Consider the following 15,277-nt stretch of genomic DNA (forward strand, 5'->3'; position numbering starts at 1 on the left):
TTCACATTTAAATGTTTCAATTGGCCCAAGCGAAATCCTGCAAATTGATCAAATTAAATTTGCTGTATTTCAATTGGGCCAATTGGAAAATGTAGATGTGACCAGTCACTAGACAATTTTGAGTTGGGGAGGTTAGAATTTATTTTACAGTGAATTTCATATTGTAGATAGATCTATCTATAGATAGATAGATGGATGGATGGATGGATGGATGGATAGATGATAGATAGATAGATAGATAGATAGATAGATAGATAGATAGATAGATAGATAGATAGATAGATAGATAGATAGATAGATAGATAGATAGAGAAATATAAGTTATTTAAATTTTTTATAATATTTCTCAATATTACTTTTGATCAAATAAATGCAGCCTTGGTGAGCATAATATATTTCTTTCAAAAACGTCTTAATTTCAACATTTTAACCAATTTAGTAGGGTCTTTATTGAAGGATTGGTGTGTTTTTGTATTCCAATACTTTGCCCCAAAGGCCATACTTATGGAATAATTTGGGTAATATTATTGGGTAATAACGCAATAATATATCTTTCTGCCAACATGTATTTTCAGCGGTGTATTTCAAAGCAATATAGTGAAAGCTATCTTGGAGACTTTCACACGCTAAACAAGAGACTGATTATCAATTAGTCAGGACAACAGTGATCCGACAGGGTACGACAGGACAGGACTCTTTGTTAGGTAAGTGGATATAAATGTAATCCCGTGATTAAGACGGGCCTGCAAGAAACCCCTGCTGATAACGAATCTATCAATTGCATTGTTGAGGTGTAAGCACATTAAGCCAATCAAAAATGGACAATCATATAGTTACATTGGGCTACGTCACAATACAGTCACAAAGGAACATTCACTCCTGACCCCAAAGATGATTTGGACTTTAATAAAACAATCCATTAACATGTCCATGAATTAATTGTCAGAAAAATCGAATTCTTTCTAATGAAACTATTTGATCCTTTAAGATAAAGTCACCTTTATTTTTTATAGCGCTCTATTATCTTTCAAAGCAATTCAAATTCTGCTGTAAAGCAGCTGTAGCAAGTTAAGAGTATTGATTAAATTCGGTTCAATAACTGTGTAAAGTTAATTATGAAACAACTTTATGATCCTTGATCCAAGATCTATGATCCCTATATATATATATATATATATATATATATATATATATAGGGATGTATCAAATATGATACTATGAATGTTGAATGTAGCTCATGATATATTTACAGTATATACTGTATATCATGAGCTACATTCAACATTCATAGTATCATATTTGATACATCAGGCTTTTATGGCCATTATAGGACAATATGGAACAAAAAAACTCCCAAATGGAGTAAAAATATGCAATTTGATGATATTTATATGAGCAAAAAAGTAAGAAATTATGATAGCTTGTAATGTAAATACGTGCTCTTTAACAGTATAGCAGACTACTTACACAAAATGCATATAAATATCATATATCATCACTCTTTATCTCCTAATGATATGTCTTAGCAAGATTACATTTAAATGCTTTAATGATCAAAGCTCTGTAGGTCTTTAGAATTATACTAAAAGGCCTTTTAAAAAGTACACTGTAAAAAAAATCCATCTAAAAACTTAAGTTTAGTTTAATCAACTTGGTTGTACAAGTCATTTCAACTTAAATTAAATTATAAATTGCTTTAATTATTTTGATGAGTTAAAGTAATGTAAAAACACCAAGTTGCCATGACCTATTGATCGTATATATATTTAAATATATATTTTTTAACAGTGACTATAATTCAGAAAAACGAAGGCATGTAGTAGATTGTGTACAACCGCAAAGTTTTGATCATGTTGACAATTAAGAAATTAGCGTTATATGGTTTATAGGACGAGCTATTTCCTGAGCCTGAGAAAGAACCAGCGCTTCATTACACAGATCCACCCTCGCACGTACACATAACCCCGGGCCACATTGCCTGTGGTCATTTCCACCATGTGACATGACCCTTTCCTTGCTTTGCTTGGTTTTGCTGAGCCTCTGCCCTCACCCAACCCCCCGTTTTCCTCATGTAGATCAATGGAATGTCCTTGGGATGGCCAGAGCGCTGCAGCTGAGTGTGGGCAGCCTCCACTACCCCTAATCCCAGCCATAATAATGGGGTCAAAAGGTCCCTCCCAAAGCCCTGTCTTTCAGCCTGGCATCCCACTGCTTTATTGGGCAGCCTGCATCTGGAGCCTAAGCCCCACCGAGAAGCTTCCTCCCTTGTCACAAGAGCCACCCCAGCACCCCGTCCTAAGTGCCCATAAATGCGCACAAAAGCCAGTCCTACATGTGGTAGCTATCTATTACAGGAGGGGCCCTCAGGAGGCGTATAGCATCGATTACAAAAAGGTTGAGATTGATTTCATAGGTTCAGGTGTGGGTGGGAAATTAGCATGTACTGTTGAGAGATGGCGGCTGGGAGATTTAATGAGAAACAATTAGAGAACAAAGGGATCTTCATGTCCTAGAATGTGTTTACCAACCTTTTTTGTCCTATAACCCCACGGCCACATCAATAATGCTCAATCAGCCCTTCATCGACACCGAAACAGAACTGTGTTCCTTTTAAATAACATTACACTGTCATCGTCATTATTAGCTGAAAAATCATGCTCATTGTTTTATTTAAACAAAAAGAGAAGATAATATAATAATAATAAAACATATATGCCAGCGATGTTGCTAAAAAAACAACTGAAATATGGAAAATAAAATAAAACTTAAAATATTATGCTCGATACCATTTAGCATTGATTTCCCTTCAAAATAGAGCAGACAAAATCATGAGTCATTGTTTTATTTAAAAAAAGAAGATATAGCCTATTACAATTAAAAAACATGTAATATTATTAAAAACAATCAAAATATTAAAAATATTAAAATTAAATAAACGTTAACATAGCCTTTTTTAACAAAATGTTTTAGTCATTGTGTTGTGTTTATTTTCATTTTTTTTCATAATATTGTAATATAAGATTGTATTGATTTTTATATCAGTTTTAGTTATTTTAGAAGCCTGTATCAAATGTACCCAAATTAAAATTAAAATGTTGTCTTGACAAGCTGAAATTACCATCAGTCAAACAAGTTACATTTAGCAAAGGAACCTATTCACATTTGTAAAGGCAAGGAGCAAGACACATGCAGGAACATGACAAACATGGCTGCAGTTCAATACAATATATATATTGACAGAGAGAAACGTAAGCTGTGGTATTTCTGTTGTTTCTTAAAATACGTAATACAAATAAATTAACTGAAAGAGGGTCTGGTTTTTCCGCATGCGCAGATACATAAAACTACAGCAAAAGACGAAACCATGTAAAAAAACGAAATATATTCTATAAAAACAACAACAAACAAAACAAAAAACTACGGGATAAATCCTAAATAAGATATTATAATTAGTCTCTTTGAGTTTGAGCACCAGGTATTCTGCTGCCCATTAAAAAAATGATTTTTTTGGTCACTGAATATGTAGGCTACTATTTGATTAGTCAATGCCATGCTTAACCCCGCCCCCTCGCAACACAAACCCCGCCCCTCTAAAGTGTTCTCAGGCGGAAGTGCGCGCTGGGCTTTTTTAGTATGGACGCGTTCTCTTGATGGTCACGCGCTGCAGAATTGTCGTACGCGCGAGCGTCATTCCCAAAGAAAATGAATGCGGATTGAAGCGGCACGCGAGGAGAGAGCGTTTGTTTTGCGCTGCAAACGCGAGACGAATATGGGCATTTGCATTTGAAGCATCGGGAACGAGTGGAAACCAAAGGTTGAATGGTTACTTTATTCCCCCAACCAAACTGTTACTGTTAGCGGACTCTGAGAAGTTAAAGGGGCTTTTTCACCTTCAGCCTCATCACAGTAACAGGATTTTTGAGGGGCGCTCCGTGCTAACGAGCTACATGGGACATACTTTGAATTATTTAATTGCGGCTCGCGCAAGCGCGAATCGAGAATAATGACGCGCAGATGGTAGACTAAAGCGCGTTCATGGAAAACGGACATATTTGCGTTTGGAAAGGGAAAAACTGACAGTGTATCGAGCGCGTTTGGCCCCTCGTCATGCGGCGGTGGGGGAGGATCGGAGCAGGGACCTCGCAGCGGATTTCATGTTTCGCAACAATGTTAATGCCCCACAACGAGGGATTATAAGGCCCCAGAATGACACTTGCTTTCCAAATGGTTAAAGTGCACTCGAGAAGTTGCGTATAGAGTTTGTTCTGCGAGCGGCAACAAAACCAGAGCGCCCAATTTAAATGCATCAAACGGGAATGCATATATCAAGTGTCGTTGAATGTAGCTCACAGTGCAGCATGTAGCCTACACTCTATGACTACATTACTTGCTTTGAATTGATCAGGGAACCATTTCGGCAGCCTCCGTGTGTCTTAACGCGTCTTTATGTGTGAAGTTATTCTGTGGTCCTCTGCACAAATGGCGTCTTTCCCAGACTCCGACCTGCAAACATGTCCGCTGTGCAAGGAGCTGTGCGGCTGCTCTGCTCCGATCTCCTCCAATTCATCTACCTCCTCCTCTTCCTCGCAGACCTCCAACTCATCTACCTCATCCACCAGGAGACTGCACGTCCTGCCCTGTCTGCACGCCTTCTGCAGGCAATGCCTGGAGGGCCACCGGAGCCCCGGTGACCCTCTCAAGCTCAGATGCCCCACATGCGACCAAAAAGTGTCTTTGTCGGAATCAGGCGTTGACGCGCTGCCCTCCTCCAACTTTCTGTTCAGCAACCTTCTGGATGTGGTGGTCTCTGCTGAGGAACAGGGCAAGAACGGGCGGACTTCATCGGTGGTCCATCATGGTGGTCTTCTGAGACCCCAGCACCTCTCGGACCCTCAGTGCAGCTCTTGCGATGAGGGGAACCCCGCTACCTCTCACTGCCTGGACTGCCAGGAGTACCTGTGCGATAACTGCGTGCGGGCCCACCAGAGGGTCCGACTCACCAAAGACCACTTCATCGAGGGGCTGATGGAGAGCTTACACCTGGCCAACCGCACCATCAACTCCAACACCCCCGTCAACATCTCCCAGTCCTTCCATAACAGCTTCTCCATGCTGAATGTGTTCCAGGAGAGGGTGGAGTTCTGCCAGCAACATGATAACGCGGTGAGTTTGATCTACAATTCACTGCACGTTCCGATTATTTTGTCTAGTGGTTAAAGATCCGAGCTGCTCACTGGAAGGTTGTAGGTTCGAACCTCACACGGGTTGCACCAAGAACCGTCACTGATGTTTCCACACATTCACTGTATACGTGCTTTGTATAAAATAATCTGCTATATTGGTTCTTTTAATATGAACAGTCAGGTACTAAATGTTGTCATGCACAACTTTGCGATCAATGATTTATTCAAGATTTAGGGGATCATATGGAATAATTTAAAGTGAACCGTTTAAAAAAAAAAAAAATCATATTGGTTGACCACTAATCTGGGGGTTATGTCATCTAAAATTTATTTGCAGGTTACAAGCCTGTAAAATTGTTATTGATAGAATTCCGGAGATAGAAAAAAAGACATCAGCCAATTAATTTTTCCAGCACTAAAAGTGTAAGTGTTTCTAGAAATTAATTGAATTTAAATCAGCTTTAAGATATTATATATACATCTTAAAGCTGATTTAAATTCAATTCATTTCTGCATACTGGGAAAACTTAAATTGAGTTTTTATATATATATTTATTTTAGTATAATTTCAGCTTTTTTAAATATGTAATTAGATAATAAATAATAATGAAAACAATCATTATGAATTTAAATTATTTAAAATGATTAATGTCAACGATTAATTGGTAACACTTTACAATAAGGTTTCATTAGTACATATTTAAACTAGACAAAAATGCACTGGGAACTGATATGAACAAACAATGATCAGCTGTATTTTTATTAATGTTAATTGAGATTAATAAATGCTGTAACAAATGCATTGATCATTGTTAGTTCATGTTAATACATTAATGTTATAAATGAGACCTTATTTTAAAGTGTTACTGATTAATTTATGCCTTTACATTTATTTATGCAGTTATTTTCTGATCTAAATGGTTTCAAATATCTATAGGGTTGGTAAGCATAAAATGTGTAGGCCTATTTCTAACTTGATAGTGATAAGCTGTTGTATCATAAGTTACTATTTATTCAAACCACTAGTCTTATTATATTGAAGTGCAATTGTATTGAAATACACAATTGTGAATAATATCACTTCAAACACTGATCATCTCCATTTATGTATCAGTTCAAAGGGTTCATATCTGTTTTTAAAAGGTCCATGTCATTTCAAGAATTCCTGACCATGCATCTGTTTGAAGGTTTTAAATAACAGGCCCTTTTCATGTTGGAAGTTATTCTTTCAGACTTTGATCACCCTGTCATGATGCTTTCTTGAAATCACAGCACTTTATATTTCTTACCAGTGTTATGGATTCCAAAGCAATATGCAGAGCAGCTGCGTATAGTATAGCTTCAGGCATCCATATGTTTTCTAGATTGATGTGAGAGCTCTCACTGCTGTTTCATCGTTTTTTTTTTCCTCCAGATTTTTTAATACGGGACATGCTGTTCTCTGTTATTGCCCAGTGCCGCACGAACGTCACAGGCGTATATACATTCACTGTTTTTACCTGTGGCCTTTGCACTGGACTTCACACTGGCATAGAGAACCCAGATTGTTAGAAAACAGAGTCTTGTCTTGTCAACACTAATTTAATGAGAAACATACTTATTTTAATTCGGAAATCATTTTTCACAGGTGTTAGTAATTTAGCATACATGTAGAATTTAACTTTTTATATATCATTTTACTTATGATTTATATATATGTGTGTGTGTATGTATATATATATATATATATATACACACACACACACACAATTTAAGTTTAGATTTTTTTAGATTATATAATTTCAGTTTTGAGAAAAAAAAATAATCGTAAGATTTCAATAATAAAAACATAATCATGATGAATTTAAAATGTTAATTTATATGATTAATACATGCTATTATATTTATTAATCCAATGTTTATTTCTGATCTAAATGGTCTCAAATTAAAGTCTGTGTACACATGAATGTGTTTTTTATCTAATTAACTCGTTCAGTGTTTTTTTTTTGTTTTCTTTAAAAAAAAAAAGTTGCTAGTCACTGCAAGCATTTTTGACAATTTTCACAAAATTGAATATCGGAACATGCATGTATCAAAAGAATGAACAGAGCCTCTGCTTTTAAATAACAAAAAAAAGTTTACATTTCTCAGTTAATTACAAAGAAATGGCAAGTAAAACATTGAATTAAACGTGAAATTTTCGATTAGAAGGACTGAAATATTATTTTCTTGTAAAACTCTAATCATTGTGAAGTTGACATGTTATCAACATTTCATTTGTCGGTACCAACACTAGTCAAATTTCACAATTTTCTGTACCAAATTTGTAGCAATTTTGTTTTAATATTTTTTTTTATTTAACTAAAATTTTAAATAAGTAAATTATATTAGTTCATTTTTAATGATAATGATTATAAGTAAATAATCCATTGAACAATATTTGAAAGCTACATTCTAATGTGTTAAATAAACATTGCATTAAAAGTATCTAATGACAATGTAGTAAAATAATACAATGAACAACAAAGAAACATAATACGGGTAAAATAACAGGTGACAGGTCTGTTGCACTTACACTGCAAATTTGAATACTGTTGTCCCTTCTGAAAATTTGCACTGTATACTTAGCAGTATGAAAAATAAAACTTTATTTAAAATATGAATGGATTATACAGAAAGCTGTCAAAGAGCACTCCCTCTATAATCAATAAGGCTGATATCACTTGAGTTCATCCGCAGTGCATGCTCACTGAAAAAAAACGGTCTTAGTTACACTTACTACTTCTGAACAATAATGGTTTTACTGCGTTGTTCAATTCTACATTCCATATTTTCCTTCAACATTAACAAAATAAGTATTATTAATATTCAATATGCCATGTTTCTCTTTGAATATATTTTGTACCTCGTAGATTAACTTTTGTTGGTTTGTCTGCAAAATAAGCCTACATAAATTCATCACATATGTGTATTTTCTCCATGTGCTGGGAGATTTTATAGTATGTTAATAAGTCTGTATGCCGGTGGCATCAGCTGTGTTAAGCACTCATCCTGCTTCCCTCACATATAGTCCACAATGCACTGGACCAGCCAGAAACACATCACACCGTCCATCAGCGTCCACACAGCAGGACTCTGGTTTCGCTGAGCTGTAAACAGCATAGCTTATTCATGTTCCTCTGACATTATGATCAAATTAACTGATTTAGTGCCTAACTCATCATGACTAATAACATGACATAATTCAGTGTCGTATCCGTAGCCTACTGAGCATGAAGTGATCTCGGTAGCCAAGGCCATATTTTCCAGCAATAATTTCTCTTATAGGATCAATTTAATTGCATAATTGAGATAGTAGCTATAGATTTATGTGGCGTGTTGTTGGCTTCATAGATGCATATGTGCTGTTTATGGAAGAGGAATATAGAGCAGTGTGTGTATGTATAGAAATGATTTCTGTAGAGAGTGGAGTTAAACCTCAGTGGGGGGGAAACCGGAAGCTCTTGTTCTGAGGCGGTCTGTGGAATGCTATGACATCAGTTCCCAGAAGCCACCTGGGAGACCAGTGCGATTCTTAATCATTGTCTACATCTCTGTCTGGTTGGTTTGGTTAGAGTGAACCGACCTGGCCATTAGATGCTTTTTACATTCCTGTTTCTGTGTGTGTGTGTGTGTGTGTGTTTTACGGTGAAGAAATCCTCCTGGTCAAAGGTCAAACAGTAGTGTGTGTAAGCGCACTGGGCTGGTGGGTAACACCCAGCCCCATCCTCCTCCTGAAGCGATTTAGAGTTTACATTTAAAAGCGCCTTCAGCCATCATGACATCTGCTCCTTTACTTAGACCTATTTACACAATGAAATAGGAAGGCTTTTTAATATTTTTGAATCGTAAGTCTGCAGATGTGAAACATTTTGCGCTCATAAGCCTGAATATGCTGAAACCCGATCTAAAATCCTCATGTTCACCTCTTTAATTAATGGAAGGACTAATGGTGTCCATCTCTTTGTTTGAAAGTAATTGCCTTTGCATTATTCATGCACTGTCCACAGTTTGCACTATCGACTCCTTTTGTTGCGTAAAGTACTGGTCTATTAGGATACATTTACACTGCAAGCATAATGCCTAGATGCAATACACTTCGTCTTTTTTTGTCTCACCCATTTACATTCACTTAAGGCATAAATGACTAAATGAGAATTCTGTCATCATTTACACACACTGTGATGTTGTTTTAAACCTGTATGAGTTTCTTTGTTCTGTTGAATGCAAAATAAGATATTTTGAATAATGTTGGTAACCGAACAGCTGCTGGAGCCCATTGACTTTCTTAGTATGGAAAGAAACCATTTTGTTACCAACATTCTTCAAAATATCATCTTTTGTGTTCAACAGAACAAAGAAACTCATACAGGTTTCAATCATGGTGAGTAAATGATGACAGCATTTTCATTTTTGGGTGAACTATCCTTTTAACAAGGTCTAATATATCTGGAGAAAGCTGTCAGCATGTCCCATTCATCTCAATCAGATAATGTTTTAGCGAAAATGAACAAAATGTCGATTGTAAGAACATATTTTAATTTTTGTATTTAATTCTGATAATTTTCCATGAAAACTATGACCCAATAATAAAATGCCTGTTACAGTTCTTTTTAGGGCCCAAGCCTTGAAAAGGTGAAGGCCCTATTGTTTTCCTTAGGATTCTTCTTCTTTATTATTATTTTACTACCTTTTGAGCACTTTTGGGGGCCTTAACGTGCTCAAAAACTCTTGAAACTTTGCACAAATGTCAGAACCCGCGGCCATCAGGGCGTGGCAGGGGGGCTCGTCAGCGCCCCCTGGAACGCGGTCCGAAAACTTGGTCCATAAATCAAACACGCTTGCATGGAATAATATGAAACTCGGTACACTTATAGATCTCATCGGTTCATATATTTAAGATTTAAATCCGTCCTTCGTATGAGACGTTAAACTGAGGTCCTGACTCTCTGTGGTCACAAAAAATCCCAGGATGTCTTTCGAAAGAGTAGGGGTGTAACCCCGGCATCCTGGCCAAATTTGCTCAGTGGCCTCTGTCCATCATGGCCTCCTAATCCTCCCCATATATACTAATTGGCTTCATCACTGTCTCCTCTCCACCAGTAAGCTGGTGTGTGGTGGGCGTTCTGGCGCAATATGGCTGCCGTCGCATTATCCAGGTGGATGCTGCACATTGGTGGTGGAGGAGATTCCCCCTTCTATGTAAAGCGCTTTGAGTGCCGAGAAAAGCGCTATATATAAATGTAATAAAGTATTAGACCTATTATTATTAAATCAACTTTTTCACTCACCAGCCAATTTGGCCACTAAATTAAGTAATGGCTATACAGAACTTCAACTAGCCAGAACAAAAATATCAGAAATAAACCAGATTATCAAAATTGCTTATAAATATAAATATTAGTATTATTAAATCTGAAACGGAGTTATTGAAAGACTTTCAGGTTTACAACAGTCTATCGTTATTTGCAGTGTAAATTACCTTGTCAAATAAAATTGTAATAAAACAATTTCTTGTGACTTCTCTTATAAAACATTTATTTCATTGTAATTTCCGAATATAGCGCACTCCAAGGTGAATGTTTAATGATAAACGCATTGAAGATCTGGACAGACTGTCATTTCATAAAGTGATCAGCTGTTTCTTCAAAGTCAGTGTACAGAATTCAGTGTATTGAAGCTTCTCCTCATTGACATCCATAAAAAAGTAGCCTCAGACATCTTTGGCCCTATTTTAACGATCTAAGTGCATGGTCTAAAGTGCAGGGCGCAAATTCACTTAGGGTCAAGGCCGGACTTACCATTGGGCTTGACTGGGCTGCAGCCCATGGGCCCTGCCCAGTAGGGGGCCCCCTCCCTTACCAGTTTTCATTTGTTTGTTTTGTTCGGTTAACTTGTATGCCAGATATCCAGAAATGATTAGCCGTATTTCCACTGTCTGGCCATGTGCGAGCGAGGGCTATAATCAGCCCAAAGTAGTGACTTGAGCACTTGAAAACAAAATCCAATACACTTTAGTGCGCACGCACACGCCACACGCGTCTTTCCGCGCTCACAGAGTAGTTTGAAAGACGGAGGGGAGCACAGGATAAAATACCCGGGCCTTAATATCCTCCGACTGAGAGCTTCGAGGCCATAATCAAACGGCACAACCTGATATTAATCTTTATTTCACAAAGAATAACATGCGTGTTGATCCATCTGCCCCATTGCGATCGGCTACTTAACAGCTTCAATGCTTTTAGTCCAAAAGAGCGCACATTTAGAAACATCTGGATAAATTATCATATGTCTCATTGCTTTACTGAGAATGATACTTTCTATAATATATTTTTTTTCACTAAATTATGTGCTCTGGAGAGTTTTGAGCGCTCTCTCCATTGCCATCACAAACAGGAATAGGCATATAGCCTACATAAAATGCACTCACGGTGGTTGAGCGCGGTAATGTTAGTTTTAGGTTCGATATTCGCCGGACATTTATTTTCCTTTGCAACTGTTCTATATAGGGTCGGCAGTCTTACGAAGATATATCAATAGCAGAATTACAGTAACCATTGTATATCGACATTAAATATTCATTCAAAAGCACCTACGTGCGCTATAGCTGCATATGCTTTGACGCGTTTCCACAGCGCATGATGCCCAAGGGAACATCTGCCAATTACACCAACTGCGTTAAACGCAGCCTATCATTTTTATTATTTAAAATTACTTTTAACATTTAAAAACAGACATTTTCAAATTCCAAAGCTTGAAGAAGGTTGAATGCCTGTGTCTGTGGGTGGAACTGTGGGAGGGGTAGTAATGTGGACTGGTGTGCATAGCTACACCATGGTAACACTCTTGTCCCAAAAAGTATTGCTATACAACGATATTCAATATGTTGTCCCACGGTGAGTAATTTTTCCCTGTTGCACCTACACAAAATGGGTTCCCTCACCTGCCAAATCCCACTTTAACCACTGATTATGATGACTACTTAATATTAGCCTACCACTAAACTTTGACTATAGGCATGTTTCATATTAATTGTTCTAAGAACCTCAAAGCATATTTATTTTGTAGCGTAAGTAGGGCCCAAACATAAACTCAAGCCCAGGGGCCCCCAGCACCCGAAGTCCTGCCCTGCTTAGGGTGTGTCCGAATCCACTTTTGCTAGTTTAATGACGGGAATTTATGTGTGTTAAACCAATCAGAGTCTCATCTCCCATTCCCTTTAAATGCCAGTTGCGCTGGCGCCCATGGCGGATTCGCTATTTACTAGGGCTGCAACGATTAGTCGACATTGTCGACAACGTCGACAATAAAAAATTGTCGACAAATATCTTTGTTGTCGAGTAGTCGTTTGATCTCACGTGACCAATGTATGGGCCTGCAATATCACATTTTGACCGCTACGACGCTGTAGCGCTAGAGTGTAATGCAGCCGTTAAATGCTTTTGCGGTAGAAGAAAAAACAGCGCGAATTACATAGACAGTAAATAAACGGCGAATTATGGCGGAGTGTAAACGAGTTCGGACCAGTAAGGTGTGGGAAAGTTTCACAAAACTGCCAACTAAAAATGCTGTCATGTGCAATACATGCAAGGCTGAGCTTGCGTTTCACGGGAGCACAACATATGTTGGAGCACTTAAGAGAAAGCATCCCGGATCAAAAGGAGCCGGTGAGAGGTGAGTGTTCAATCTCCAGGTGAAGCTAACAACTAACTAGTTGTAAATCTCTTTATTAGAGAATGCAATACTACCATTAATAAAAGTGATAATATTAAAAATTATAATATAAATACAGTAATGTGATTTATTTTGCATAGAATAAAGCTTGATCGAGCTTAGGAGTCAGTCAGGGCTGTTTTTATTATTGTAACACTATTAGGTAAATACGTTAGCTATTACATTAATATAAACACAATGAACTAACATGAACAAAAATGTTAACAAAAATTAATAATGTTACAAATGTGCTGCTCATATTAGTTAGTTCATGTTAGTAAATACATTAATGTTTACAAATTAAACTGTTACCTTAGTGTGAATTGCTTCTAGATTTCAAACTAAACACCCAGTAAAGATGATGACTAAACAACAGTTTAATCACTAAGAGAGTTAAAATAAAATGTTTTTTCTTTGCAAAAAAAGATCTTTTCTTTGCATTCCTGCAACATCCACTCCAGCAGACAGGATCTTCTCAGCTGCAGGAAACATTTGCTCACAAAAAAAGAGCAAGCTAAACACGTGAACATGTTGACATGCTGACCTTCCTTCATTTTAATTCAGCACTTATTTGAAAATCCAAAAAAGCCAGTGCAGAAAGGACACGAGTTACTTACTGCTTTTCATTAAACTAACTGAACACTTGGTTTTAGAAATAAAGCTCTTAATACTGCTGCCAAGAGATATTTACATTCAAACATATTTTTGTCTGCAATGCAGCTGATTTATTTTTGTTGACCTGTTTAGTTGGAGGTTCATTAAAGTTCATTAAAACACCATTTCAAAAGCCATTTTCATTATTTTTTTTTTTTAAGATTATAATATGTATAACTCAATGTTTTAACTTATTGAAAAGGCTGAATAATCATTCCAAACTTACTGATTAGTCGTCAATATAATCGACGATTAGTCGATTAATCGGTCCAATAATCGTTAGATTAATCGATTATCAAAATAATCGTTTGTTGCAGCCCTACTATTTACATGACGGAATTTGATAGTGGAAAGATCGAGCGCTTCTCCAGAGCGCAAATGGAACTACTCGTGCGCGAGGTAAAAGTGCGCAAGCATGTTTGTCCCTGTGTGTTTAATAAGCAGTGTATGCGCATTGTGGACCCGCCTATAGGCGCACATTATTAACGCGCTCTTTAAATAACTAAATAAAATATCACGCCATTGACTTTAGACCAGGTTTCAGTTGGTCAATGGCGCAGTCTATTTCTGTTGCCTCAAAATAGCAACGCGCTAACAATGCACCTGAACACACTTCGTTTTCAGACCAGCACACCCTGGGCGCGCAAATGCATTTGCTATTTAAACAGCGTGGAGCATGACGTGAAAATAACAGCGTCAGACTGAAACTTGCAAAAAACACTTGCGTCGCGCTTGGCTCCATTGACATTTTCATAGTGTCAGGGTGAAAATTGAGGCTTTAAATCATAGGATGTTCAGAATAGTACTTAGTTTGTGCTATATGTTGACTGCCTGCTCTTGGTTAGTGGAAGCATGGGAAAGCATATCTGAAAGCTTGTCTTCTTTTGCTTAAGGCTCTAGGTTAGGGGTCATCCCAAATAGGCAAAATGGATTCTATGTGGGATTAGTTGGGTCAATGAAGTACCATAGAGACCAACCCCTTCCCTGCTCCTCTTATGTGAACTATCCATCATTTTTCTGACATGAATGCAGATTCCTTTCCCTTTAGTTTAGTTCCCAACACGAAGTCACTGGAGCTAAGGATGAGTTGATTTGCTGGACATCTTCCATGTTTCCATAATGTGATCATGCTTGCTTTTGGCCTGTGCTGAAAGTTGATCAATGAGAAAATATTAGAATCAAAAGTCTGGTTGTGTAAAACTAACTTGTCGCTTAGCTGAGCAACACTCTTTAAACTTTTTCTTTTTTTATATGCTATACATTACTGTTCAAAAGTTTAAATGAATACTTTTATTCAGCAAGGATGCATTAAATTAATCGAAAGTGACAGTAAAGTTTCTGTAAAGTGAAAGTTTTCAATTTCAATAAAATCTGTTCTTTTCATAAAGGAAATGTATCACAGTTTAAGGAGCACAATTGTTTTTATCATTGTTATTAGTTAAAGCTTCACTGTGTAGGAATTACTCCCATCTAGCCGTGAAATTACCAACTGAATCTTACTTTCTAGCCCCTCCCATTCCGAGGGCGTTTTAACAAAAACACTCTCGCATTTCTAGTCCGTACAGTTTTATAAAGAGCATCTTTAAGAGAAAGAGCACGAAGTCACTGGAGCTAAGGATGAGTTGATTTGCTGGACATCTTCCATGTTTCCATAATATGTGATCATACTTGCTTTTGGCCTGTGCTGAAAGTTGATCAATGAGAAAATA

General features: G+C 37.2%; 1 protein-coding gene across 1 annotated transcript in view; it reads left to right on the plus strand.

Moving 5' to 3' along the window:
- Nucleotides 1–3,615: 3,615 nt before the first annotated feature.
- Nucleotides 3,616–15,277, plus strand: part of trim71 (tripartite motif containing 71, E3 ubiquitin protein ligase) — a 37,002-nt gene continuing 25,340 nt past the window's right edge. The window contains exon 1 of the mRNA XM_079625957.1: nt 3,616–5,163. Within this exon, the coding sequence (XP_079482083.1) occupies nt 4,447–5,163 (717 nt within the window). The 5' untranslated portion in view covers nt 3,616–4,446. The remainder of the gene's footprint in view (nt 5,164–15,277) is intronic.

This window comes from Phoxinus phoxinus, assembly GCF_949152265.1.
Source record: "Phoxinus phoxinus genome assembly, chromosome: 10".
NCBI lineage: Eukaryota > Metazoa > Chordata > Actinopteri > Cypriniformes > Leuciscidae > Phoxinus > Phoxinus phoxinus.